General features: G+C 41.9%; 1 protein-coding gene across 2 annotated transcripts in view; it reads left to right on the top strand.

Moving 5' to 3' along the window:
• The window catches only part of Papss (3'-phosphoadenosine 5'-phosphosulfate synthase), a 70,197-nt gene extending 45,622 nt beyond the window's left edge, over window positions 1-24,575 (top strand). For both annotated transcript variants that reach the window (XM_084589729.1, XM_084589728.1), the window contains exons 2-12: window positions 437-548; window positions 4,569-4,804; window positions 4,893-5,031; window positions 8,973-9,091; window positions 9,415-9,640; window positions 10,605-10,810; window positions 12,837-12,968; window positions 17,538-17,667; window positions 19,667-19,809; window positions 21,044-21,169; window positions 23,262-24,575. In XM_084589729.1, the coding sequence (XP_084445855.1) occupies window positions 437-548; window positions 4,569-4,804; window positions 4,893-5,031; window positions 8,973-9,091; window positions 9,415-9,640; window positions 10,605-10,810; window positions 12,837-12,968; window positions 17,538-17,667; window positions 19,667-19,809; window positions 21,044-21,169; window positions 23,262-23,501 (1,809 nt within the window). In that variant the 3' untranslated portion in view covers window positions 23,502-24,575. The remainder of the gene's footprint in view (window positions 1-436; window positions 549-4,568; window positions 4,805-4,892; window positions 5,032-8,972; window positions 9,092-9,414; window positions 9,641-10,604; window positions 10,811-12,836; window positions 12,969-17,537; window positions 17,668-19,666; window positions 19,810-21,043; window positions 21,170-23,261) is intronic.
• Window positions 24,576-24,848: the final 273 nt, after the last annotated feature.

Below are 24,848 nucleotides of genomic sequence, written 5' to 3'. Positions count from 1 at the left end.
ACATTAAACCCCACGAACCAAACCAAACAAACAAAACAAACCTCTTTTGCTGGTGGTGTTCTAAGAGCAAATGTTATTTGTAACATTAGGAATAGAAGTATCAGCAGTAGCAACTTGCACCAAGCCCTCCAAGTTGTGCATCTGATTTAGAGGATTTCAGTTTTCATAAAGGATAGCATAGAAAAGCATTGTTTCTTTGCCGTTTAAGCACAAGAGATCCCATGAATCACTGACATCCAGATTCTGGTTGTTTTATTCAATGTAAATGAGTTATTCCATTGTCCATTGATATCTTTTTTTTTTTCTCCTACTTTTTTCCATGAAATGTAGCTTCACATTGCCTGTTCATGTTGTATTTTATGCTCAAAGTGTAATAACAGTTGCAAGCACAGCTGGTTGACTTGTATGGTAAAGCCTTATTCTGTTTCGTCCACAGAACCACAAGTCCACCAATGTGGTCTTCCAGAAGCACCATGTCAGCCGAGACAAGCGGGGTCAGATCATGGGCCAGAAGGGAGGCTTTCGTGGCTGTACCATCTGGTTCACTGGTATGCCTAGTTATTTGAATTCACTTCTTGGCTTGCTGTTTAATAAGTGCCTATAGTGCAGTGAGTCATTGACCTGACATCAAACCTTGCTGCATTACTCCAGCGCATCTGTGTTCAAGAAACCACTAAAGGATGCCTGTATTAGGTTCAGTGTTCAAATATTCTTGTTTATGTGATAGTTCAGTTGACATGGTTTCAAGCAGCTCAAAAAGTTCATTGCAACACCAGGTCATGGGCAAGCGGATTCCCATAAATTCTGGCAGTACCAGAACTCTCAAAGGTTAGCAGTAAATCTCATCCAAACACAGAATGAAACACAGCCACTTCATGTAACAATTAGTTTAAATCTGTGTTTACGCTTGATGATGGTGCCATCCAATGCCGGATTAATTACAACAGCAATACAATCGAAAAAATGATGTTAACTGAAGAAGGGATATTTGTCTTACTACTCATTATTGACAAGAAGTCTATGGGTCCACTCAATATACTGAAGGCATTCCTGAAACGTTATGGTGAATAGATTTCAACATATTTTCTGGTTATATACAAGAAATCGATAGAAATGCAGAACTACCAGAAATGTGTAAAATAGCGAAGGTAATTCAGTACATAAACACAGCCAATGTTTCCACCTATAGTTCTATTTCTCTTACAAGCAGTCTGTAAAATTTTGACGCATATTACGTTTGTTGACAACTGCAAATTAATTATTGCCTATTGTCATGGCCTCCGAAAAGGTTTGTCTACGACAATGTAATTGGTGGAAACTGTCCATGATGTAGCTATGACAATTGATAAATGGGGCCAAACAGATATGGTATTCCTTGATTTATCAAAAGCCTTCGACCAATAATCTCATTATAAACTGCACTACAAGTTGGTTCACTAATCGGTTATGGGACAATTGCCAATTGATTGGAAGCTTATTTAAATGGTTGTCATCAGTTTGTCTACTTTGAAAACAGCCAGTCGGATTTGGCTGAAGTGTTATCTGGTGTGTCATAGGGAACAGTGCTTGGTCCAATGCTTTTCCTTCTCTTTATTATTAATCTAAGCAAGAATATTGATGCAAGAATATGCATGTTCGCTGACAACAGCACTATCTACCAAGACTTTCATAGGTCTGCCAATCATATATGACTAAACAAATCGCTGCAGTACATATCATTGGCAGATGATCCTCAACCTGGAAGAAATGGTCTGCATGACAGTCGCTAAAAAGAAATATTCATTAAGTTTCATTTATGAAATAGAACAGTAGATACTCGCTAAGGTAGTAGAGCAGTTGAAGGGCCTCAGTGTGACATTTGTCAGGCTTATGATGAAACAAGCATGTGACACACATTACGATGAAGGTGCTTTTTGCTGTACACTGTAAGACATTCCCTTCGGCTTGCTTCACCAGAAACATAACTTTTGCCGTACACTTCACTTGTCCGGTCTGTGGTCGAATACAGTATTATTTGCTGGCTGCCCTGCACATTAATAGATTAGAGTAATAGAGTAATTACTCATTGACATCCACCCAAGTGCAGACATATGGCTACAAAGAAAAGCTGTACAGCTTTTGGCTGCACTTGGGTGGATGTCGGGGAGTAATTACTCCCTTATTACAAATCTACTCCACCTTGGTGGTTTCCCCTAAATATTCAATCAATAGATTAGCGTGTCCAGTGAATAGCCATTAATCAACAACACTGCTTCTGCAAAAAGCAGGCCTTTCTAAAATCCATTCACAAGCTAGATTCTTGTGGCTCAAGTTTCTTTTCCTCCTTTTGAATGCTAACATAAAACTTGATAAGACTAGATACCTACTTGATCCTAATATACAGGTTTCACAAGATTGAAACATGCAAAAGCATCTGCCCAAATGGAGCTTCCATAGTGATACATTTGAATTTTTTTCTTCATGTGATCCATGAGTGGAATATTTTGTCTCCTCAAACTATAAGCCAAATGTGTCTTGAAACATTTGTGTCACAGTTGACAAGCTACTTTCAAAATTTTTAACATTGTCGCCATGTACAATTTACCATGTTCTTTTGTATAAGAGTGAAAAAGTTGCTTCTCTGCTCTCTTTTTTATTTTTTGCTTTTTTATATGCATGCGAACTTTATCTTGTTACTACCTCGAAGTGAGGCCGACAGTATGTTATAAATAAATAAAAGTAACGATTTGAGAGCACTGCATCTGAAAACAGCATGGGTTTGCATATTACAGTAAATGGTTAACAGCTTCTTTTTGCACGCCAAAAGGCTCACATTTATAGAAAACAATTCAAAAAGGTGCAAGAATAACAGTAGGCAGTAATATTTCTAGCATAATTGCCTAACACTGGCTATGATCACTACATGCAGGGTGTTAATACTGGAAACTATTCTCAAACTTTTGGCTACACCATTGCACTGCACTACTCCATATCGTAGTTAAACACTGGGTACCTTCTTGCCAATTTGACCTGTCTACTTTATCTGAAGAGTTCATTGGTCTTGTTAACTCTAAAACACTGGTTCAAAACTCAGCCAGCTTCTTTGACGGGTCTAAGGGAATGAAGAGGTACTTTCTGTAACCTGCTGACACTTAGTCATGCATGGTTCTGGTATCAGTTGGTCTCCAAGAAGAGATGCGTAAAAGAGTAGACACCACATTTTTGGATGCGTGCTTTTTTTTATATTTTAATTTTTTATTTGTGTAGTTTTGGTTTCAAGCATTGAACAATGGCTTTAATGTCACAGACGTCATGCAAGATAAAGACAAGCTGTGGTGTTATCGCTACTTGTCTGTTTATTTGGATTTTAACCCTTGGGAAGTCTTGCATTATAGTTGAAGGGAATAAGAATGAACAAAGCAGCATCCATGCTGCAGGTTTGTGTGCCTCACATGACTTAACTCTACTGTGGCATCCACAGCTATCACTAGGCAGTTGAGACCAAAACCGAAGCAGCAGAAGGTAAAAAATTCAGTCATAAATTATTTACTGCTTTTTTCACACAATCCATCTGGATGTTCATGCTTTCTAATATGCTACACACAGTAGCAGAGACAGAACTCTCAGCTGAAATTTAGTGTATCTGTTCTTTTAACTTGCTTGGAGACCAGCATTTCATAGTCTAGTGAACTTTTTTTTTTTCTAGTTCGTACTGATTAGTCTAATATGGCGTGGCCTTCGGAAAATCTCATTGTTTGGTGCATCTGTCTGCTCCTGTTATAATCTTTGTTTGACCGTTGTGTGTAGCCTGTCAAAACATACATTTGGGACAAGGAATTTATAGTATTTGACACTTTTACTTGTACCCTAGACTGCAAAGCAGTTTGACTTGGTTTTTGTGGCTTAATTCTGTCAACACTGACAATGTTGCTGCAACTGATAGAGCCATAGATTTGTCGCACCAAGTGCACGTGTGCATGTGTGTGTGTTACAAATGACATGTATTTAAAAGTGCACATTGTTTTTGAGGAAACCCAGAAAGACATGCCGCCAGCGTCTGGCTCTTCTCTCACCTTTTGCAGCTGTCTCTCTGAGTCTCCTGCTAGCCACCCATAAAGGATATTGATTTAGTAATTGCTTTTCTCGTGCTTTGTCTGCGAAAGTCATTTTCTTGTTTTGCTACATACCTGACAGTGCATCTTTTATGGCAGCGAAAATTGAGCAGTGCTGCTGTGGGCATGGCTTCTGTATTGTAGCAAGGACATATCTGCCTTGTGACAGGTTGGTCTTTGTAGAATGCTTTTTTAAGGCATTTTCATAATCTTTAAACCTTTTCGTGAAGGGTTTGAGGGCCGAGGACATTTTTTATTTTTAGTGTGCTGACACACATTTGTAGAAATCGACAGAGTTGAAGCTTTAGGCTCCCTCATGAGACTTTCACAAACATTCATAAACTATAAGATCTGTGTATGGTGATCTATCTGCCTTTTAGACACATTGGCGATGCTTAGGTGATAGGTTTGCTCCAGACTTCCTCTTGTGCATTTCTCTTCCAACCACACCTTTTTTTTTTTTTGCACATGGCACAGGTCTGTCGGGTGCAGGCAAGACAACAGTGTCTTTTGGCGTGGAGGAGTACCTCTGTCTGCATGGCATTCCCGCTTATGCGCTAGATGGGGACAACATAAGGCACGGACTCAACAAGAATTTGGGCTTCTCATCACAAGACAGGGAAGAGAACATCCGCCGAGTGGCTGAGGTGGCAAAGCTGTTTGCTGACAGTGGTGTGGTCTGTCTTACCAGCTTCATCAGTCCATATGCGAAGGTCAGTATGTGTTGCATTAAGGTTTTGGTGTTTCGGCAGCCATGTTGTTCACTTTGTAGTAGTCACAGCCATGTTTTTTTTTTTTCAGGACCGTACTATGGCCAGAGAAATTCATGAACAGTCTGGGTTGCTCTTCATTGAATGCTTTGTCGACACACCATTGGAAGTATGTGAAAAGAGAGATGTCAAAGGTCTTTACAGGAAAGCTCGCGCAGGACAAATTAAAGGCAAGTTTCAGTGTTGTCTGGGAAATGTCTGTGGCTTATGATATTGCTGCTGCCCTGAGAGTTCAGCAGAATGCTCTTTTTTTATTGTCTTGCAATAATTTCATGTTCAACTGGTCTGATTAGGCTCGCACAAACAAAAATTAATCCCCTGTGGAGTATTGCGCATTATTAGTTGCACACATTGTGAAGAGGAGAGCAAGTAAAAAAAAAAAGACAAGGACTAAGAGAAGAGACGTACACCACGATGACTGAACTAGCAACTGTGTCGGCAGGGCGTACGTCTCTTCTCTTCGTCCTTCTCCTTTTTTGACTGGTTCTCCTCTTCACAGTGTACCAGCTGGCCCAGATTTCCACTCTTCTGCATAGTTGCAATACGGAATTGGCAAGTTTTAGCAACTAGGCAAGATAAGCATTATTTTTTTGTATGGTTTTAGCTAGCTTAAATTTTAAGGGCGTTACTGTTTTCATTCTCTGCACATATTTACATATCAGTGGTGCTACCTAAACGCCTTTCACTGTTTTCAGCTACAGCATGAATACATTTCATTCAGCCTGATGCTGACAATTGAAGCAGGGGTGTGAAACTCCCTATACCTCCCAGCGGCCACGAATTACAGACGCTAGCGCCAAACTCCCCATTATAGGATTATAGCGGGAGGGGGCGCGTAAAAAATGGACTTGACGGGGGAGGTCGTATAGCGGACTGGTCCAAAAAAACTGTGCGCTGAAGGGGGTGTCGGTAGGTTGCTTCAAGCAGCGCGGATCACGCGCTCGCGTGCGCCCGCGCCCGGGAAAACGCTCTGCCCGTGGATTTTCTGTCGCATCATCGTTCTGCCGCGGCGCGACCGGCTCGCGGCAGGAACAGTGAGATGGAAAGAAAAACCACAAGCATAGCGCTCTCGAGGGCACAGGCGCTCGCGAGCAAGCGTACCGACCGCAGCAACAAATAGCACATAGAACAGCAGATATTGTTTCTCTTTTTTATTAACTGCACGTGAAACAGAAAATTAAAAGATGCGACAAGGTATCCCTCACACACACGCACTTTACATAGCTAACAGTTTACAGTAGTGTTATGTGTTCTGCGCTAACATTGTAATCTTGCATGCTTGCTTTATCACTACAACAGAACCCGGTTTGCCGGCACTGCTTCTGTCAGCATGTGTACAGTTGATATGAAATTAAATAAATGATGCAACATATTCATTCTACGCATTCCATACCATCAAAGCAATGTAGAAACATGAGCAAATAGCTGCGTTCTAGTTACCTAGTGGTTGGTATTTGATGCAAGTAATCACGCGTCACTGTGCTATACATAACCAAAATGCATGATTAAAAATTTACACTACCCTTCCTGGAAGAACCGTCTTCTTCGAAACGCACGTCTCTCCACAGTACATGAAGGTAACAAGTTCAACAACACGAAACACAGCGGATATCGCCGACTGTAATGGCCAGCACAATCAGCAGATGAGATGGGTCCACGGAACTGCAGGTGCACGCAGACAAGTATCTCGATCGTCTCACGAAGGGGCAAAGAGCCAGCAGGAATGAGATGCACAGAGTAAAAGAACCGCGACGAAAAATCGCGACTTTGGCCGATAAGCCAACACAGAGAATTCACAGCGCCAGGCTACGCAGACGATGGTTTCAATTCAAAACGAGCGGAGCCGTAACGGTTGCAGCGGTTCACGCGAGGACGAAGCCACGCAGCGCAGTCGGCGGCGCCGTCAGTGCGAGGGGAAAATTTAGGCGCGAGGGAGAAGTCCTCCTCCCAGCTTTTTCTTTCCTCCTTTCGCCCCCGCTTGGGAGAATTAGACGGGACGGAAGTGCCCCCGAGTTTCCGCGGCCTGATTGAAGCTCTTTGTTCCGGAGTAAAACCCAACATTTCACAGTTCCTGCACCCCAAACAAGATGTATATCAAAATTGTTTTGATTTGACTTCAAGGCTGCCTTTCAGTGCCAGTGTAAACTGCTGTGGCAATGTGGTGAAGGTAGTAATTATCTCAGGCCTAGTTTAAAGAAGTCCACCGCTCGGTTAATTATTGGTGTTAAAATTGTTTTAACACTTGCTGCCTGAGGCATGGCTTCACTCAGAATGAGTTGGAATGGTTCCCTAGCATGACCTCCACCTATGTTGAAAGAATGCTTTCACAGTTCAAGCATGTCCAGTAGCCCAACAGGTGTAATGTATGCTCACAAATGCCATAATCACAAGTGATAATGCATGTGAAAGAAAAAAAAAAACATTCCTTGATACAACTTGCTATGATCAAATATTTGCATGCCACTCGGGTGACGAAAGACGTGATAGCTGTTTTATTTGGTAAAAATAGCCCAAGAATGGCAGTAAAAGCAATCTCGACATTTTACCCTTCTCTGGAGAAAGTAGCACTGGTGGGAACCCTATTCACCCCTTCCCACCCCATGAGAGTGCCTACTGTCAAGGTCATCGTGGATCACATGACTGTATGAGACACTGTCTAGTACACAGACTCCCCAGCTGCATAGTATTCCCTTCATCCAGCTGCACAATATTCCCTCAGGCCACTAGGTAAATGTACAGTAAAAGCTCGTTAATTCGAACTTCACGGGACCGGGAAAAAAGTTCGAATTATCCGATGTTCGAATTATCAAATGGCCTCGAAAAAACTGACCAAAACCATTTGTATTACGGTAAATGTACCGTATTTAGTCGCGTAACAAACTCACTCGCATAATGAACCCACCCAGCCCCGTTCGTGCCTACGAATCTGAAAAAAAAAAAAATAATAATAAATGCGTCAGTCGTTAGCGCGTCGCGCTGTCACGGTCCACAACACATTTCTTGGCATTGCGCCAAGATGCTGCGCAGCGATAACGGCGTGTTTATCTTTTGACTTTAGGTCCGGCAGGGGGGAGGAAAGCGAGCTTGGCAAAGTGCCAGCGCTTGTCCGGTTTTACAAGCCTCCTTTTCAGTACGTTCGCTCATGCTGGGGCGGGGGGCGCCATCAACTGCCACTCCAGTCATCGGAACGAACGGTGCTAAAAGCCGGCGTCATGATCGCGGCTGACTCGCGTGCTTCCGTTGATGACTGATGGGTGGAAGGATAGATGGCTGTCGCAAAAAAATAAAAAGTTTAACCCATAGTGTTCGTCCGAGATCATAGCCCTTTATGGGCGTTGGCTGGAACCGTGTCGACAGTACTCATCCCTATTTCCAAATTAACAGGGTTGGAATTAACGAGTATTTAGTTGCGAGCTACGGAGGTTGCGCAGAAGAGAGAGCAGGCAGCCGCCGCTGCGCGGCCATGCACCGACCTTGCCGCGGCCGCCGTCCCCTCCCTCCAACGCTGCCGGCCGGCCGCCACGCCAGTCATGGTGCCATTTAAGTTTTACCCACTCTTCCATAGTTTTACCTGGTTTCATCTTCTGTCCCCGTTTTGGACGTGCGCAGCCTCTAATTATGCCTACCAACCGCGGTGTTTCTTTACTTTTTTTTTTTCTTTCCGTGTGATGTGCGCCAAGCCGCCTAGACGCGGCGGCGCGTAGTTCGAATTATCCGTAGCGGAACGTACTCGCGTTCGAATTAACGGGCTTTTTTATACACAGATCTCTATGGAGCTTGGCCGGACCAAGTAGTGCAGTTCGAATTATCCGAAAATTCGAATTATCGAGGTTCGAATTAACGAGCTTTCACTGTATAAGAGTCTAGTTATGACATGTTTATTGTCCCAGGACCAGTTTACACCACTTGTCATTGCAGAACTGGAGAGACTGATATGGTGGGAAAATTTCAAAGAAAATATAACAAAAACCTTGGAAGCAATAGCCGGTTTTCACTGCCAGAGTTAACAGAAGCATCAAACCCAAACACAGTTTTGTGTGTAACTCTTAGCTTGGCTATTTATGACTTTGTGTAACTTTTTTCACTTTTCTTGGTTGCTTATGTTCTGCAGGTTTCACTGGAATCGATATGCCCTATGAAGCACCAGATAGCCCTGATCTGCTGATTAAAGCGGGCAAGGACACTATCAAGGACTGTGTACAGCAAGTGGTTGAGCTGCTCAGAGAAAGGGTGAGGAACCAGCTTGAGCTGAGAATTGCTTATTTACACTATCCCCACTAAAACCAAGCATGTTTACTGGCCAGATTGTACCTTTAGTAGGCGGCCATTGGTAAAATAACTGCATGCAAGAGAAAATTGTCTTCGCGGTGTTAACGTCCGCTAAAGTAGTAGTATGCAGATAGTGAGCCTCTTGGCTAACATACTGGCCTGATGTTTACTAATGTAAAAGTAGAAAAAGTATCATCTTGTCAGTTGTGCTTTCTTGTAAAAGTGGCCAGGTGGAGATGTTAACTTACCTTCAAGGCCTGTTGAGCAACTGATGGCTTTTGCAGGGTGTCATTCCTGGCAGTGTGGTGGACTGTGTCAAGGAGCTTTTTGTGAGCCCTGAGAGGCTGCCAGCTGTAATGGCAGAGGCAGCAGAACTACCAAGCATAGAGATCTCCAAGCTAGACCTGCAGTGGGTTCAAGTGCTTTCCGAAGGTTGGGCCACACCACTCACAGGATTCATGCGCGAGGCTGAATTCCTGCAGAGCCAGCACTTTGGCTGCTACCTTGAAGGTAGGAATAGTGTGCATGAGCAATCTGTGTGTATATACTCCCTTCTGGAACTGTGCCCACATATGTGAACACAACTTGAACACTACCAGATCTAGCTTTTAGCACTGCTACAGTGGCTCGTCTGTTAGATGCTAAACTATTCACCCAAGGGACCTGGGTTTCATGCCGGTCATGGCAGCTGCATTTCAACGGAGGTGAAACACAAGGCCACCAAACCAAATCTAACCTATCGAAGGCACTGCTTCAACATATGTGAATGCAAAACAATGTACTGAGGTTTAAAAAATTTGAAAGGTATCCAGTTAAATATGATACTGTATGCAGGAATCTGGTTTCTTTAGCTACATGTTTCATGGTAGCTCTGGTATGGTCCCTGTGAGTGTGTTTGCATGTTTTGCCAGCATAAATGCTCCAATGTGCCCAAAATGTGTTGATTTCTTTATACCTCATTATAACAAGAGTGAGTCAAAGTAAGTATAACAGATGCTTTGAAAATGGTTTCAAGTCATAATGTTGATGTTAATGAGGACACAACAGAAAATGTGTGAATGAATTGTTGAAGAGGTTGACATTACTGTTGTTTTTTTTTCCTGTGTATTCCTGGCATGTTCCTTACAAAAGCATGAAACTGTTAAAATTTTCCATCATAATTTACATCTGAAGGGGATATGAAACATTAAAACTGTCAATTTTCATAAGCTGTTGTATGGATATGCACTGAAGTAAATTTCTCTGTACACCACTAAATTTGCAAAGGCTGCAGTTTTTTATTCATTTGACATCCAGTATGAAAACTTTTTCTACATCGACCTAAAAGCTGAAATGAGCACATGTTTGGAGCTAAGAGAAGACAGCTTTGTGTTTAATTTCACTAACAGGCCTCTTTGGTATTCTGTGCCCCTCCAAAATTTGAGCTTAATTTGTTCACTGATTGATGGCTTTTGTGCATTGCTTTTTTTAATAGGTGGTGTTACCAACCAGTCCATCCCAATTGTATTGCCTGTGACGACAGAGGATATGAAGCGCCTAGATAATGAGCCAGCATTCGCACTCAAGCACAATGGCAAAGTTTATGCTGTTCTAAGACAGCCTGAATTTTATCCTCATCGCAAGGAAGAGCGTTGCTCAAGACAGTTTGGAACCAGCTGCCGTGGGCACCCATATATTAATGTGAGCACTTTTTTTTAAATGCATTTGCTGTAAATCACATTTCATTCACTTCGTTTTTTTTTTTTCAAACTTTGTAACATCTGAACTGCACTGCCCTCATAGGTGTGGTTGTTGTTCTTTGAGGATTTGAATTTTACTGTTTTAGAGAGTAGGAATAATAGAAATACAGGAATCAAAAACTACTGATTTGCCCTTCTGCAGTGCCTTTCTTTACAAATGGCATATTTTCTCATGTCACTTTTTCTTTCTAAATTTTGGCAACACTTCTTGCCTAATGATAACGGTTCAGCTTGTATGCAACCAAAAATTATTTGCCATTGCATAAGCTGTTGTCGTGCCCAGTAACTGTGTTTGAAAATAAAATTAGTCTGTAAAGAAGGAAAAGTTATTTTTAAAATGTTACCTTACTGATAGTCCAGTAAGTCCAGTCCATCTGTCACCTCTTAGAATTATAGAAAGTGCTGCTGCAGCCATGTTCTTGACTTTGAGTTTCGGCATCCATTTTGGCAGCATCTGTTGCATTTGTCTTTTTGCACAGTGTGCACTGTTGCTCAGTGGGACGCTGCTGGCACGGTGAAGAAGCTACAGTGTAAAATTAAAGTTGTGCGCCATTGAATGTATGTGCTGCAAAATGGAAATCAGGCTGCAGAGAAACAGTTAGGCATGAGCAAAAAAAAAAAAAGACCCAGGAGGGCAGAGTCGCCAGAGCACTCATGGCACTGACTAAGAAAAATAGACTTGAAAGTAGCCATTATGGCTAGATCTCTGGAATGATCTGCTCACAGCAGCTGCTGGAAGTGTTTATTTTCATTGCATTCTTTACGAATTCTTGATTTGCTTTTATAGCACTTGCCAAATGAACAGGCACATCTTGCATATGGGTGTGACTTGTGTGCAATTTCTTTGTGCAGAGTTTGCAAAAGGGTGCGCCTTATTAATTGGATAATTCAGTAAAGATTAATGCTGCATAATCTTCTGGTATTCTTTGTTTTTAAAGCTTCAAAGAAAATTCAATCCTTAAGGTCGTGTCTGCTGCAATAATGATGGCAGTTGTTGGTTTTGCTGTTGGGTTGGGGAGATGGAAATAATGCATTACAGAGCTAGTCTAAATGTAAGAGCTTGTGTTTTGGGGTGAAACTGTTTCACCAGATATTCCAGTCTCAAACGGAAATCTTTAAAATCGGATTGAACCTGATTTCTGCCTGAAATTGTGCCTTCTAGATAACATGGTTTCCACTGAACAAAACTGGAGACAGCACAAGAAAGTTAGCTGACATCGTGTGTCTATAGTCAAAACATGGTTCAGGTAACTGGTGATATTTGAGGATAAAATCTAAAAGTATTGTTTTGAGAGTTGGGGACCAAAACGTGGAAACTAACCGCATGTCTTTTGGGCATCCTTGCCTCAAGCCATACTTATGGTGTTCTACCCAAAGGAAATTGTGCACCTAAAATGGGCATCATCAGGTTGAATGGTATTTTTGTTCATGGTTTTTGTTCAGCCAGGAAAATATTGCATGAAGGTGCGGCTCCTGTGCAGTTTATGATGATGAACACGACAAAATAATTGTAATAAATGCAAAAAAGGAAAGATGATTTGGTAAAACCTATTAGTCCTACCAGTCATTCCACTATCTTATAGAATTAATAAGCAATGGATAAATACAGCATTTTATGTCCAGCACAAAAAGGACTGCTGATTATAAAATTGTCTCTTCCAGCAAATTATCACCTGAAGAGCCCGAAGTATGAAACTTTCTGCCAAATAACCTGATTTATGCCTGAATTTCAGCTAAAGGAAAATGTTGCCCAATTTTCACCCCTCCCCTTCTGAATTGCAGAAAAAAAAAAGAAAATCTGGAAACACAGGCTTTCCTCTATGGAAGATCTGTACAGAGTTGCATATTGTTTAGATGTGCAGTTGCACGAGCTTGCAACAAAATATATTTGCAGCATGCTCCTTTTGTACGTATGTACAACCCATATTCCTCTCGATAATGTTACAGTATAGTCTTGTTCTCCCTAGATGATCTATGAAAGCGGTGACTGGCTTGTTGGTGGTGACCTTGAAGTTTTAGAGCGAATTCGCTGGGATGATGGACTTGATGAGTACCGACTCACACCTAAAGAACTCAGGAAAGCATTCTCTAAGCTTGGGGTATGTACTTTCTTATTTTGGCTCGGTTCGGTATTGCTACTCAAAGGGTTCAAAGTATAGATGCTACTTTTTAGTTGTTGAACTGAATTTCTTTCTCATGTGCATGCAGTGCTTGTTATAGTGGAATTTCTTGCAAGTGCTCTTTCAGAAATTAATGCAACTGTTTGTGGGCTACTTCTACAATACCGTATAAACGTGTGTAAGGGCCGCACTTTTTTGGCCCATACACACGACATAAGAATTTTTTTTTTTTTTTTTTTCGGGTAAAAACAGATCAATCAAATAATGTGCGGCGTTTATTTACCATGCGTTCGGCACTCGCGGAGTGTTCAGACTCCGAGCTGATGCTGTGCTCCGGTGCACGTTCACCCCACAAGTTGTCTTCAGTCCCGTTTAAACTGTTTGTAATCCCGGTCACCTTGAAACTATGGGATATGATATCCACAGACACGATGGTCCACGCGGACAAAATCCAGCCAAGCAAAGTCGCGAGTAGTGCCCTCTTCAGCCGCCCGGTCGGCATCTTGTGATTGCTGTTTGCCATCTGTTATGAGCACTGCCTTCGGAATTCAACCTTAAAAGGCCGATTGATGCTGACGTTCAGGGGTTGCAGCATGCCGGTAAGGCCACCCGTAATAATGGTCATGTCTGTTCGCTACCACCACTTACGTGCCTTTTACAGTCGAAAAACAGAGGGGTGGTCGGGGCTGGTGATACAGATGCCAATATGGATTGTAGAAGGTTGCGGCAGAAGGAAAATATAATAATGCTGATGACCATCGACTACGGGCCCCATCCATGGGCGGCAATTGGAAGCTCCTGTGGGCGTGCATTTTGAAGGCTATTCCCACGAGGAACGGAAAATTTGTATGCGGCCCTTACACAAATTATTTTTTAGAAATATTTGCTTGGAGAAATACGGTGTGCAGCCCATACACGAATGCGGCCCTTACACGCGTTTATATGGTGTATGCTTCTAAAAGCTGGGTAGTTTGTGGAAAACTTGGCGCGCAGAAAGGCTTAGAGATACAGGTGCCCCCTTTCAGAGAAAGTGGGTGTGCGTTATAAAAGGCAGGTTCACCCTCTTCCCAGAAAAGTTTGCTTGGTGCATCTCTTTGTGTTGACATGCTCTCTGAAATGCACTGGTCTGCTGCAGTTTGGTATTTAGTTGCCTGTGTTGAGAAGTGGTCGAGACTGCGAAGCATTAGCTACGCATGGCATTTGATTATAGTTACACCTGTTGCAGTTATGTCTTCCTGTGCCACAGGGATCAGAAATGGGTGGCTGTTTAGAAGCTAATTAATAGAATGGTAATTAACTGGCATGTAGTTTACAAGAACTTCTAGCTAATTAGGTCTTCCTCCAACAAGTGCGTACTTGAGCTCCACACAAAAGCACTGCATTGACATTTAGACTGGTGCCTGGTTTCTAGAAATAGTTGCTCTTTAGAGTAGTTTTGGGGAAGTCATTGTGGTCTAAAGATAAAGCAATGTGTAAATTTACTCTGTAAGCACTAATTACTAGCAGTCTACTGAGGTATAGTAGTTCTAGTACACGTTTGGAGCTTGCATTCGTAGCACTCTTTTTGATTTTCACCATTAGTGCATCATGGCAGCTGTTTATGAAGTGCATACTTTCCTGCATCTGTTTGTAATAACCAAGTCGTTTATTTGGCCCTTTCCCTAACTTCTTTTTATGTATAAAATTCAACACAGTTTAATGGGCCGAAAATTGCTGAGACATGAGATTACCGCTGCGTCTTGTACAGCAAGCTTTCCGGTCAGTGCAGCTACAGAGTGCTTTTTTGTAAACATTAACATATGTTGAAGTACAGTTGCTCGATGAAGAGGCAAGTAATGCAGCCTGCCAAGTTGTGCTGATTTTGGAAAAGTACTCAAGTAGCTCCAGTTATGAAGGGTGCCCAAGCTAACTTTAGCCAAGGGTTAAAAAAATGTAAAGTTTGAAGTAGGTCAGGGAAACCAGTTGTATAGAGGTGCTGGCTTGTGTATTACGCGCAATTTTGTGTTGCAATTAATGATTTGTTAATTAATGTATTTTTCTAAATGATTAAATATTGACATTAGACAATAAGTGCAATTTGCAAAATTGGAGAGCACCTTCAGAAACCCCCATTTCATCTTTTTCCCGATCTCCAAAGAATGCCCGTGAAATACCCTCCCAAAAAATGCGTGACTGGCGTATTTGTGCACCACGATTATGCTCCTTTCAACCGTGGTTTCAGTGAACAAAACCAGCTGTGGTTGTGGCTCCATGGCCCCATTGCAGCAGCAGGCCGATATATCTGCATTGGTTTCTTTGCGCTGCGTCAGCCAGTCAGCGCACGGGATGATGCAAGATGCAGCAAGCTCGCCACACTCACTGCAATCGTCGCCAACATGTTAGCCTATCGCTAGAACTGGGCTGTCGAGTCATGGCCACAGCTAATTTTGTTCGCTCAAACCATGGTTGAGAGCAGCATAATCGTGGCACACAAATTCAAAAACTCGCATGAGTTTTTGAATTTCACTTGCTTTCTTTAGAGCTCGGAAAAAAAAGATACGCGTGAGGCTTTCTTTATCTTAAATAAATAGAATGGGGAATTCAGAAAGGGCTCTTCGATTTGCAAATAATGTTTGTTATATAAAAGCAATAGTTAGTAAACTAGAAAAAATATCCTTATTACTGATTAGTTAATTGCAAAACAAAAAATTACCTGTGGTGTGCCATACGGCTGGCAGCTGTATGCAAATGCTTTCCCTTGCCTACCTCAAATGTTCATTTTTTAACCCTTTGCTAAATTTAGCTTGGACAGCCTGTATTGATAACTACTGCTGCTATTAAGTGTGACTGCCCATCTGCCTTTTTTGCTTTTCGTAGGTAATGCAAAATTGCCTTCTCTTTCCCAAGTGCCTGCACTATCTTCTTTTTATATCCATAGCCACTTTCTCCTTAGCACTTGCTCACTGTGCAATTTGCCCCCAAATCCTAAAGAGGTGGTTTCAAACTTTGAGTGAAAAATATTCATTGTGTTCATGCCTTGTTTGTGAATGTCCCGGTGTATTTTGAAGTACAGTAGAACCCCGCTATAGTAAACTCGAATATAGTAAAACCTCTGATATAGTAAAGTGAAACTGAAGTGCCAGTTCATCTTCCATAGACAACTGTATATTTTTTCCTTTTATAGTAAAGATATTTTTGGTAAAAATTGGTTATAGTAAAGTGCGCCTGGCCGCGGCGACGACTTCCACGATATGACATCGCCACCCGCGCATTACCTAGAATCGCGAGGAAAGGAATTTTTTCTATTTCAAAACAAAAATAACACAGAGTGTCCTTTTAAGTGGCTTTACCACCAGGCTTAGCAGCATTCAGGAGAAGCCTGCTTTACGAAGGCCTTAGAGCTGTGTCTGAAAGCACGCAGCGCGTAGGGAAAAAAAATAAAAAAATAAAGCTGTCTACAAACATGGTAAGGAGGCGGCGCGGTCCGTTCAAAAAGTAATGGAGAGTAAAAATGCACCAAAAAATAAGAAAGGGGAAGACACGGGCGAACATTCCCAGTACTGTGCAGCACAAAGCATGAGGCAATGGAGGCAAGAAGTGGAGGTGTAGCGTGTGCATCTTGGAGCACTTGACTGCCATGCGCATTTATCATTTATTGCCTTTTAAAAGACAAAAACAGCAAAAAGTGACACCATGTTCATGCAAGGCTTTTATTTTCGCATGAAATCAAACTTGGTTGTATTCATAGCCACGTCCTCATGCTTAAGAGGTACTTCCATATAGATATATAAAAAATTTTTGTAAATGAAAAAAATTGCATGAAGAGATAAGAGAGAGATGGAAGCTATTTCAGTGTTTTTTTTTTTTTTTTTCATTAAGCAACAGGACGTGTTCAGTAAGTGGCCATTTAACTACAGACAGCATATTCAGGACCATGTCATCACTAACAAATGATATAGTGAAGACCCTAATATGGTAAAGATTTTTGTTGGTCTCGGTGACTTTACTATAATGGGGCTCTACTGTATTATGTAATGCCTGGTGCAAAATTTTGCAGATTCTTTGTCTCAACTTGCAGAATCTAAAATTTTCTGGCTCAGAAAGTCGGGGGTCCATAGCAGTGTGTGCTGAACTGAAAGTGGCACCTGCTGGACCACCTGCAGAAGTGTCTTGTGCAGCATCTATAGTATGCATGCAGTACTTAGCCATATTTGCTGGCTCAATGAGATTTTTTTTTTTTTTTTTTTTTCATAGCTCTTATGATTCAGTATAAAGTGCAATTTCTGTTCAGTCTCTGTAGTTTGTGCAGCCCCTGCATATAGTTTGCCCAATGGCTCTACTTGTGAAAATCTTTGACTGGTTTTCTGTGCTTTCAGATTTTCACTTATTCGTTAGATCATGTAGGTGTTTTAGTTTCTTTTCTTTTTTACAATAAATTGCAGTCTCGCATTGGACGCAGTTTTTCATTCTTCTGATGTCACGTGCTATCTTTAACACTGCTATCAGGAAGCCATCCATGCTCTCGACACTGCATATGGTTTGAACGGAAGTTTTATGTTTGTTTCACAGGCAGATGCAGTGTTTGCATTTCAACTGCGGAACCCTGTTCACAATGGCCATGCATTGCTCATGCAAGACACAAGGAAACATTTGACAGAGAAAGGCTACAAGAAGCCAGTGTTGTTGCTTCACCCACTTGGTGAGTTGTTTGGGATGCAAATATCTTGGCACAATAGAATTGTGAGAATAGTTGAATATCGGCTGCCATGAGGTGTTTGGAACTGGAGGTAATGAGCCTGTGTAAGTGGCTTGGGTGTGGGGCCATTTTTGATGAAGGTAAATGCACTGCCTCAGCTGACAAACCTCCTTTGTAACGGTTTAAAGCTCTCAGGTGTAATAATACCGTAAAGTGTGAGGCAATGAAAATACAAGTGTCTTGAAAAAAAAGGAAATTTGTTCATCTATTTTCTGACTAGAATGGAAGTAAAGATGGTGAAAGCTTGCTGCAGCATTGTCTGTCAATGAACAGGCAGAAGTAGCAGAAACCTGCAAAGCTGAAACTTTGCTGAAACGTCATGTGCAAAAGAAGCTCCAGCTGTATCGCATTGCATGCTAAAATAAGTTGCGGATACCTTTGCCATTATGGAGCAGTTCTTTTGACACATTTGATAGTGTGCACAAATCGAAAAATTTCACGGAACTGTCAAAAATTGTAATTGTTGGGTTCTTTGCTTGAAAATCGCTGTGGACAACTGCTGCCAAGACATTCTGATGCTTAAATAAGGCTGCCCAATACACCAAGTAGTGCCAGATTCTGAAGGCCACTGCTAGCCTGTAAGCGTGACCAACGTGCCATTGTTGGGGTGACTAGAACTAACATTGCTAGTGGTGTGGAATAGAGAAACCATTGATATGGATTTGATAGCAGGGATGGTGGACTCTCCATTGGAGGCTGCCACACCTCCCCCATCCACCCCAGTCCTCCCCAAAAATCTCGGATAATTTGTGCCTTCACTGTTTAAACACATTTTTTTAATCTTTGGTGTAGGCTGTATGTGAGAAAATACTGTACTTACTGCTGAATGAATGACATTCCATTAGCTGTGAGACACTGTGGAAAAGAAGTGCATCAATTGTTTACATAGACTGCCTACATATGATAGCTTCCCCATCCTTTTCGAAATGGCATAAGAACTCTGCAGTGAATTCCTTCTTCAAAAACCTCATGCCTGCTCATAAACAGAAGCTTAAAATTATGGTGTGGTGTGCCGAGTGCTAGGTCACAGATGCATACCAGGCAATGAAGCAGTTGATAGACTCGCTGCATCAGCTGCTCTCTACAAGGTCCTGAATATTTGAGGCCCGGGTTTTAAAAAAAATGCTATGTGAAATCTACTGCACTATTCGAGCTGAAATAACATTCACAAAGTAGCAAAATATGGTCTACATTATTTGATAAGTGATTCAACATCGGTACTTCCCTAGATTTTCCGGAATAGACGAAAAAACTGCTCTCGGCGGCGTGCATAATTTTAGACTCTCTAATGGCTAAAAATAAGGGTAAAGGGTGGACCATATAACATTTGTTACAACAGGAAAATGGAATGCTATACTAGCCGAGGCATGAGATTTAAACTGGGGCATATGGTGGCTGTGGTGGTTAGGACGAAACATTTTCTAGTCGAGCATGGGCTAGACGGAAAAGGCAGTCTCGCAAAAGCGTAACATGCTGCTGTGCCAGGCATAAGCATTGCAGAATCTGTTTGATTTGCAGTCACAGTAGGCCGAGTAAGATTGACTTCGTCTATTTTTGCTGGAAAGCTCCAGATGACCATGACATAGTTCAGTGTCAAAAGGCTATGCATGAGTATTGGGGCTTTTTTTAGCAGATATGTGATCTGATCATCTGGAGACCCAGCTGCACAGGTCTCCAATTCTATTTAATGATAGTAACATTGCGACTTTCTGTAGATCATTCTGACAGGAAATCGTAACTATATATGCAGTTTATATGTAAAGGGTTTGCCAGGCACACTCTGATCTTCCACAATGCTTGGCATGTTGAAAACGATAAGTATGTGGGATCTTGGTACCACTACAACACTTTTACTGTGAGTTGTCACAAGACATGGTAGTAATCCTGTGTTGATTTTTTGAGAGGCCATCCAACTTACATGTATGCTCTACTTCCTTTTCAGGTGGATGGACCAAGGACGATGATGTGCCCTTGGCAATCCGCATGAAGCAGCACAAGGCAGTGCTGGACAGTGGTGTTTTAGACCCCAAGTTGACTGTGCTGGCTATTTTCCCTTCTCCCATGATGTATGCTGGACCCACTGAGGTAATTTAATTAACTTTTGCAATGTGCAGGTTAAGTGTAATAGTGACAATGTGGATATGGCTAAATGCATCAGTGTGATAAAAATTCGGAGCTGTTTAGTTCAGTAAGCAGCTTGCTTTTAAGCTAGCTGCTTACTGAACCATTGTGCAACAAAGATACTGTACAACCACTGCTCTATGGTTCTTGATAAGTGTCCTTTGCCCTCACGAGGATAGTTATTGCAAAACTGGCACAGTGGAATCTGCAGCTGCATCTTAATCGCTAGCATCATTATCAGCGGCCGCACTAGCATCATCGGTATCATTGTCTGATCAGCCAATCAAAGCCAAATCAAGCGAAAGCCAAAGTTTTTGTGGCTCATTGCATTTCATGTTTGCTTTTTCAGTTGCTTGAATGCATGTTTAGGGTTATCTAGGCCTCATGTATGCAGTGTGCAGTGTAAAGTTACAATTCTCATATACTTCAAGTCGTGGCGATATTAGAGCGCAAGAAGAGATACTATTGGCAGTCATTTTAGCGATCTTATACTTCTGAATTTTCATGCTTCGTGACATTGAAAAAAGGCGAACAATTTGCTTTTTCCACAATGTGTGGATGCACGTCGGCATGCCTCACGGTAGTAAAGGTGATTTGAAACTAAAATTAGAACTGAATTTCACTTATCAGTGTGCAATATAATGCTCCACCATCTGCTGCTACTGAAGGGCCACCAATCTGTACCATGCTTCTGTGCTCGATGGGTTTTTGACGGTAGCAATGTCTGCTGCTGCAACATTCATGCAAAAGTACTTATTGGACACTGCTTGAAAAAAAATGTTAGCTGGTTTCGTTCATTTTATGGAATCGTGAAGCATATTACCAATTTTTTTTACTTTGGTAATGGTAACACCATTAGATAAGTTCACGACGTTTGAGCATGTTGTCCAGCCTGTTTGCGGAACGGTGCAAGACACATGCACATCTGTGCGTAACATGTGGAGCATATATTAAAAGTGCATTGCCTGGATCTGTTCCAAACTGGCGGGTGTTATGCTCTTGCATTTAAAATCTGTAGCATTCTTTTTTTTTTTTTTTTTTGAAGCAGTTGTTCAGCACTCTTTACACTATGGGAGCTTTTGACTAAAATTCAGCTCTATTTGCTTCTGATTCATCGTTTTAGCATTGTACAACTGTTTTATTTTTTTAGCATACCAACTGTCATAATAACACCCACTTTTGTGTACTGTTTGTGTAGGTTCAATGGCATGCGAAGGCAAGAATGGTGTGTGGCAGCAACTTCTACATTGTAGGCAGGGACCCCGCGGGAATGCCACATCCTGAGACAAAGCAGGACTTGTATGACCCGACTCATGGCGCAAAGGTATAGTGTGCTTTGCTCAGGTTCATGAGGGCCCTTTCTCCTCATACGTGACCTTTGTAGCCTTTATACATTTTCAAAGAACTCGTGGTATTATATTTTCTAGCAAATGTTTTTACTTTGGAGGTTACTCGATGACATGGCTAGGTGGTGGTGTGTTCTCAAGTGTTTATAAATAAATATATTCACAGTCGAACCCGAATATATCGAACTCGAAGGTGATCACAAAATAGTTCGATATATCGATAATTCGATATACAGAAATCGGCTTGGAATGGCACTTACGATTCGAAAAAACAATACCGTATTTGTCGCGTAATCAACTCTCTCACATAATGAACCCACCTTCCACTTTGCACTCGAGAATTTGGAAAAAATAAAAAAGCGTTAAGGCCAGCTCACTCACATGCAAGCGATTAAGCGATCTCAGCGACGAGCGGCATTGACAGAGCAAAAAAATTCCAACTTGTTGGAGTTGCGTCCCTCTGCCGTTCGAGCCACCTCCGCAGCTCAAAACAAGGTTTCTGTGTCGCCGCGGCAAACAGAAATCACGAGCGTTTTCGCTTGCATGACGATAGCGCGCCACTCCGTTTCGGTCGTCTCATCCACAGCTCATTTCTTGGCAGCGTGCCAAGATGCTGCACAGCGATAAACACGTTGCGGCGTGTTTATCATTTGATAGCTCCTGCGGCGGTGGGGAGCGAACTTGGCAGACTGCCCGTGATGGCTTGATTACAAGCCTGGTTCGATTTATCATGCCGCGCTTGGTGCGGGCGTAGTCCACTGCCACAAAATCATGGGAAAGCGTGATAGAGTAGCTGCAAATGCTGTTTGAAGCGAAAAATGCTAAAAGCCAGTGTCATGATCGCAGCTGACTGCGTGCTTTCGTTGATTCATACATGCAAGGATAAACGACTCCCGAAAAAAAAAAAAAAAAAAAAAGCCGCTTCGTATCGCCATATCTTACACTATGCCGCCGTACAGCACAACTATAAAAATAGAAGACTCTTTCAAAAAAAAAAAAGAAAAAGATGCATCTGCCGCTTCTTAACTTCCGCAGGCGCCATAGCCAGGTCAGCCGTCGCGCGCAGAGGGTTTGCAACACACGCTGGAGAAAGCGTCAGACATTCTGTCTGAAAACGGGCTGAACCACTGAGCTGGCTTGGCGCATGCGTAGCGCGTGCTACTGCGAACGAAGACCGGGAAAGAGGAAGGAGTGAGATAGCTCGGCAAAAGAATGGGCACACCCTTGAGCTTCGCTCTGTTGCGTTTCCCCCCTCTCGTTCCCACCGGTTCTCTCTGGTTCATTCACGCACATGGCTTGCAAACGTTACGTGCTGGTGCGCGGGAAACGGTAACTGCAAATGAACGCGGCGCTGCCCTAGCCGAACTGTCCCCTCTCATTACTTCTGCGCGTGGCTTGAAAAAGTCACGCGGCAGACGGCCGAGGGTGATGCAATCGTGTTTGGGAAAGGCACATTTTCTGGTGCGTGGTGCGGAGTTCGATATATCGAACGACCGGTGAAATTGAGTTCGATATATGACACGGCTTTCTGTACTTTCACATGGGATTTTCAAGGGGATATTCCGCGAGTTCGATATAACCAAAATTCAATATATCCGGGTTCGATATGCACTACTATCGTTGCTACCAATACAATTTGCACAGGGTGTGGCTGCTGTTATTTCCCGTGGACACAGTTTTTAAGTAATTTGTTGTGTGCCAAATCTGCATCTGTCTAATGCTAAAGTGAATGAACTGAAACTGAGTGGTAAGCTCAGTTGTTTTCTTGCAATGAAATCAAGAAGAGCTAGTTCTGACTAGTAGAGCATTTTGTCACCTAGATGCTGCACAGTTCATACTGCGAGGTTAGTTATGAAGCCTCCTTTTTTTTTTACTGGAAATATATGGCTTATCTGTATGACTTCAAAATTTCACAGCTGTTGAAAACATTGTTTGGAATACTGTTGTTCATTTAAAAATGAGATTTCAAAGTGTAGTGTTTGGAGAGCGCTGTCCTGTCTTGCATCAAGCTTTGTTTTGCGATATAGGTGTTGCTTTCCTTTGGTGACATTTGTAAATAACATTTTTCAGGTGTTGACGATGGCTCCCGGCCTTACACAGCTTGAGATCATCCCATTCCAAGTGGCTGCATATGACACGAAAAAGAAGAAGATGGCATTGTTCGAGCCTGAGCGGAAAGAAGACTTCCAGTTCATCTCTGGCACCAAAATGCGCAGCTTAGCACGTAGCGGTCAGGAGCCACCGTCAGGGTTCATGGAGCCATCTGCCTGGAAAGTCCTGGCTGATTATTACCGCTCTGTAACGAACTGATGTATAGCCTTCTTGCTATAGTCGCTTCCTGCTTTATTTTCCATCCCCCCACCTCCAAGTTGCGTTGCAGGTTTCAAGGTCAATTTGACAGGACATTGCATTCTTTTTTGGGAATGTTGGTGCTTAAGAAGTTAATGCATGATGCTTGCACCACATAAAGTAAACTCATTCACTATGTTTAGAAGCTTTTATACCTGTCATGAGTGTTTATTTCCCCGGTGGTGGGCAAAGCATGTACCTTGAAAACAAACAGAAGGAGCTGATTTTAGTTTATTTGTAGGATTTTTATATGGAAAGAGTGTGATAGTTAAGCATGAAATGTGCCTCTTAAGAGCTTAACTGTTTTAGTCCTCTAGAAATGATGGTATTGATTGTGGCTTCTGAACAGCTGTAGAGTATGATTTCGCCTTGTTGATGTTGATAGGCATATTTAGATTTCTTTTACACATGCATGCTATGTTTTATCGTTACATTTTTGTTATTGTTGTACTCGGGAAGAAATGTATTTGCTAATATTTTATATACATCCTTCTTTTTATATTACCACTTGCTTAATTACCTTCACATTCTGCATGGTGCTCAAGTATAAACCCTGTGACCCTCTGAGAAGCTTGGGATCAGAAAGGGGGCTTCATTTTTTTACCGTGTAGCGCAGTCATTTTTTGTAGTCAACTGGGACCAATGTGCTCATTGTGGCACACAAGATGATGTAGCAGCTTCTAAAAATTAGGTAGTAAGCAAGGTATTGTGGTCTATGTAATATGTGTACACACTTTTTTTACTCTTTCGTCAACAGCGTCTAGAATTCTGTGTGCATTCTCCTTGCCGGCACGTCGATCATGTATGTAAAAAAAAAAAAAAAAAAAAAAAAAAAATTGGTCCCAACTGCATTACCCAGAAACTTTGTATATCTCCAGCAACGACTTCAGTGGTGCAATTTGCACATGTTGCACCTAAACAGAATTTATTGTGATCTTTGTGCAATTTTCACGGCTGTATTGTTATTGCAGAAGTTTGGTTTGTTTGAAGATTATTCATATACATGTTTTAATAAAAGCTGTTTTAAAATAAGAATGCTGCTACATTCTGACAAGTTCACTGCTGATCAGAACTCTTTATGAAATTTGTTCAAAAGACATCTTTCTGTGCAACACATCTTCAAGCTGGAAATCCTTAAGTACATATTAATTTTAGCGGAAGAGCTCTCTATTTATGTGCTAGCTGTTGTACTGCCCAAACCAATTGATTTAGTCTGCAGGCATTTAGCTTACCAGATAACGGATCCTTCTAAATATGACATGAAACGGCGACATTCGCGTTGTTTTCATCGCTCAAATTTTTGCGGCA

Source organism: Amblyomma maculatum, chromosome 1 (assembly GCF_055883805.1).
Source record: "Amblyomma maculatum isolate TAMU_Amacu chromosome 1, ASM5588380v1, whole genome shotgun sequence".
Taxonomy (NCBI): Eukaryota; Metazoa; Arthropoda; class Arachnida; order Ixodida; family Ixodidae; genus Amblyomma; species Amblyomma maculatum.
This window is presented reverse-complemented; position numbering and strand designations above follow the sequence as displayed.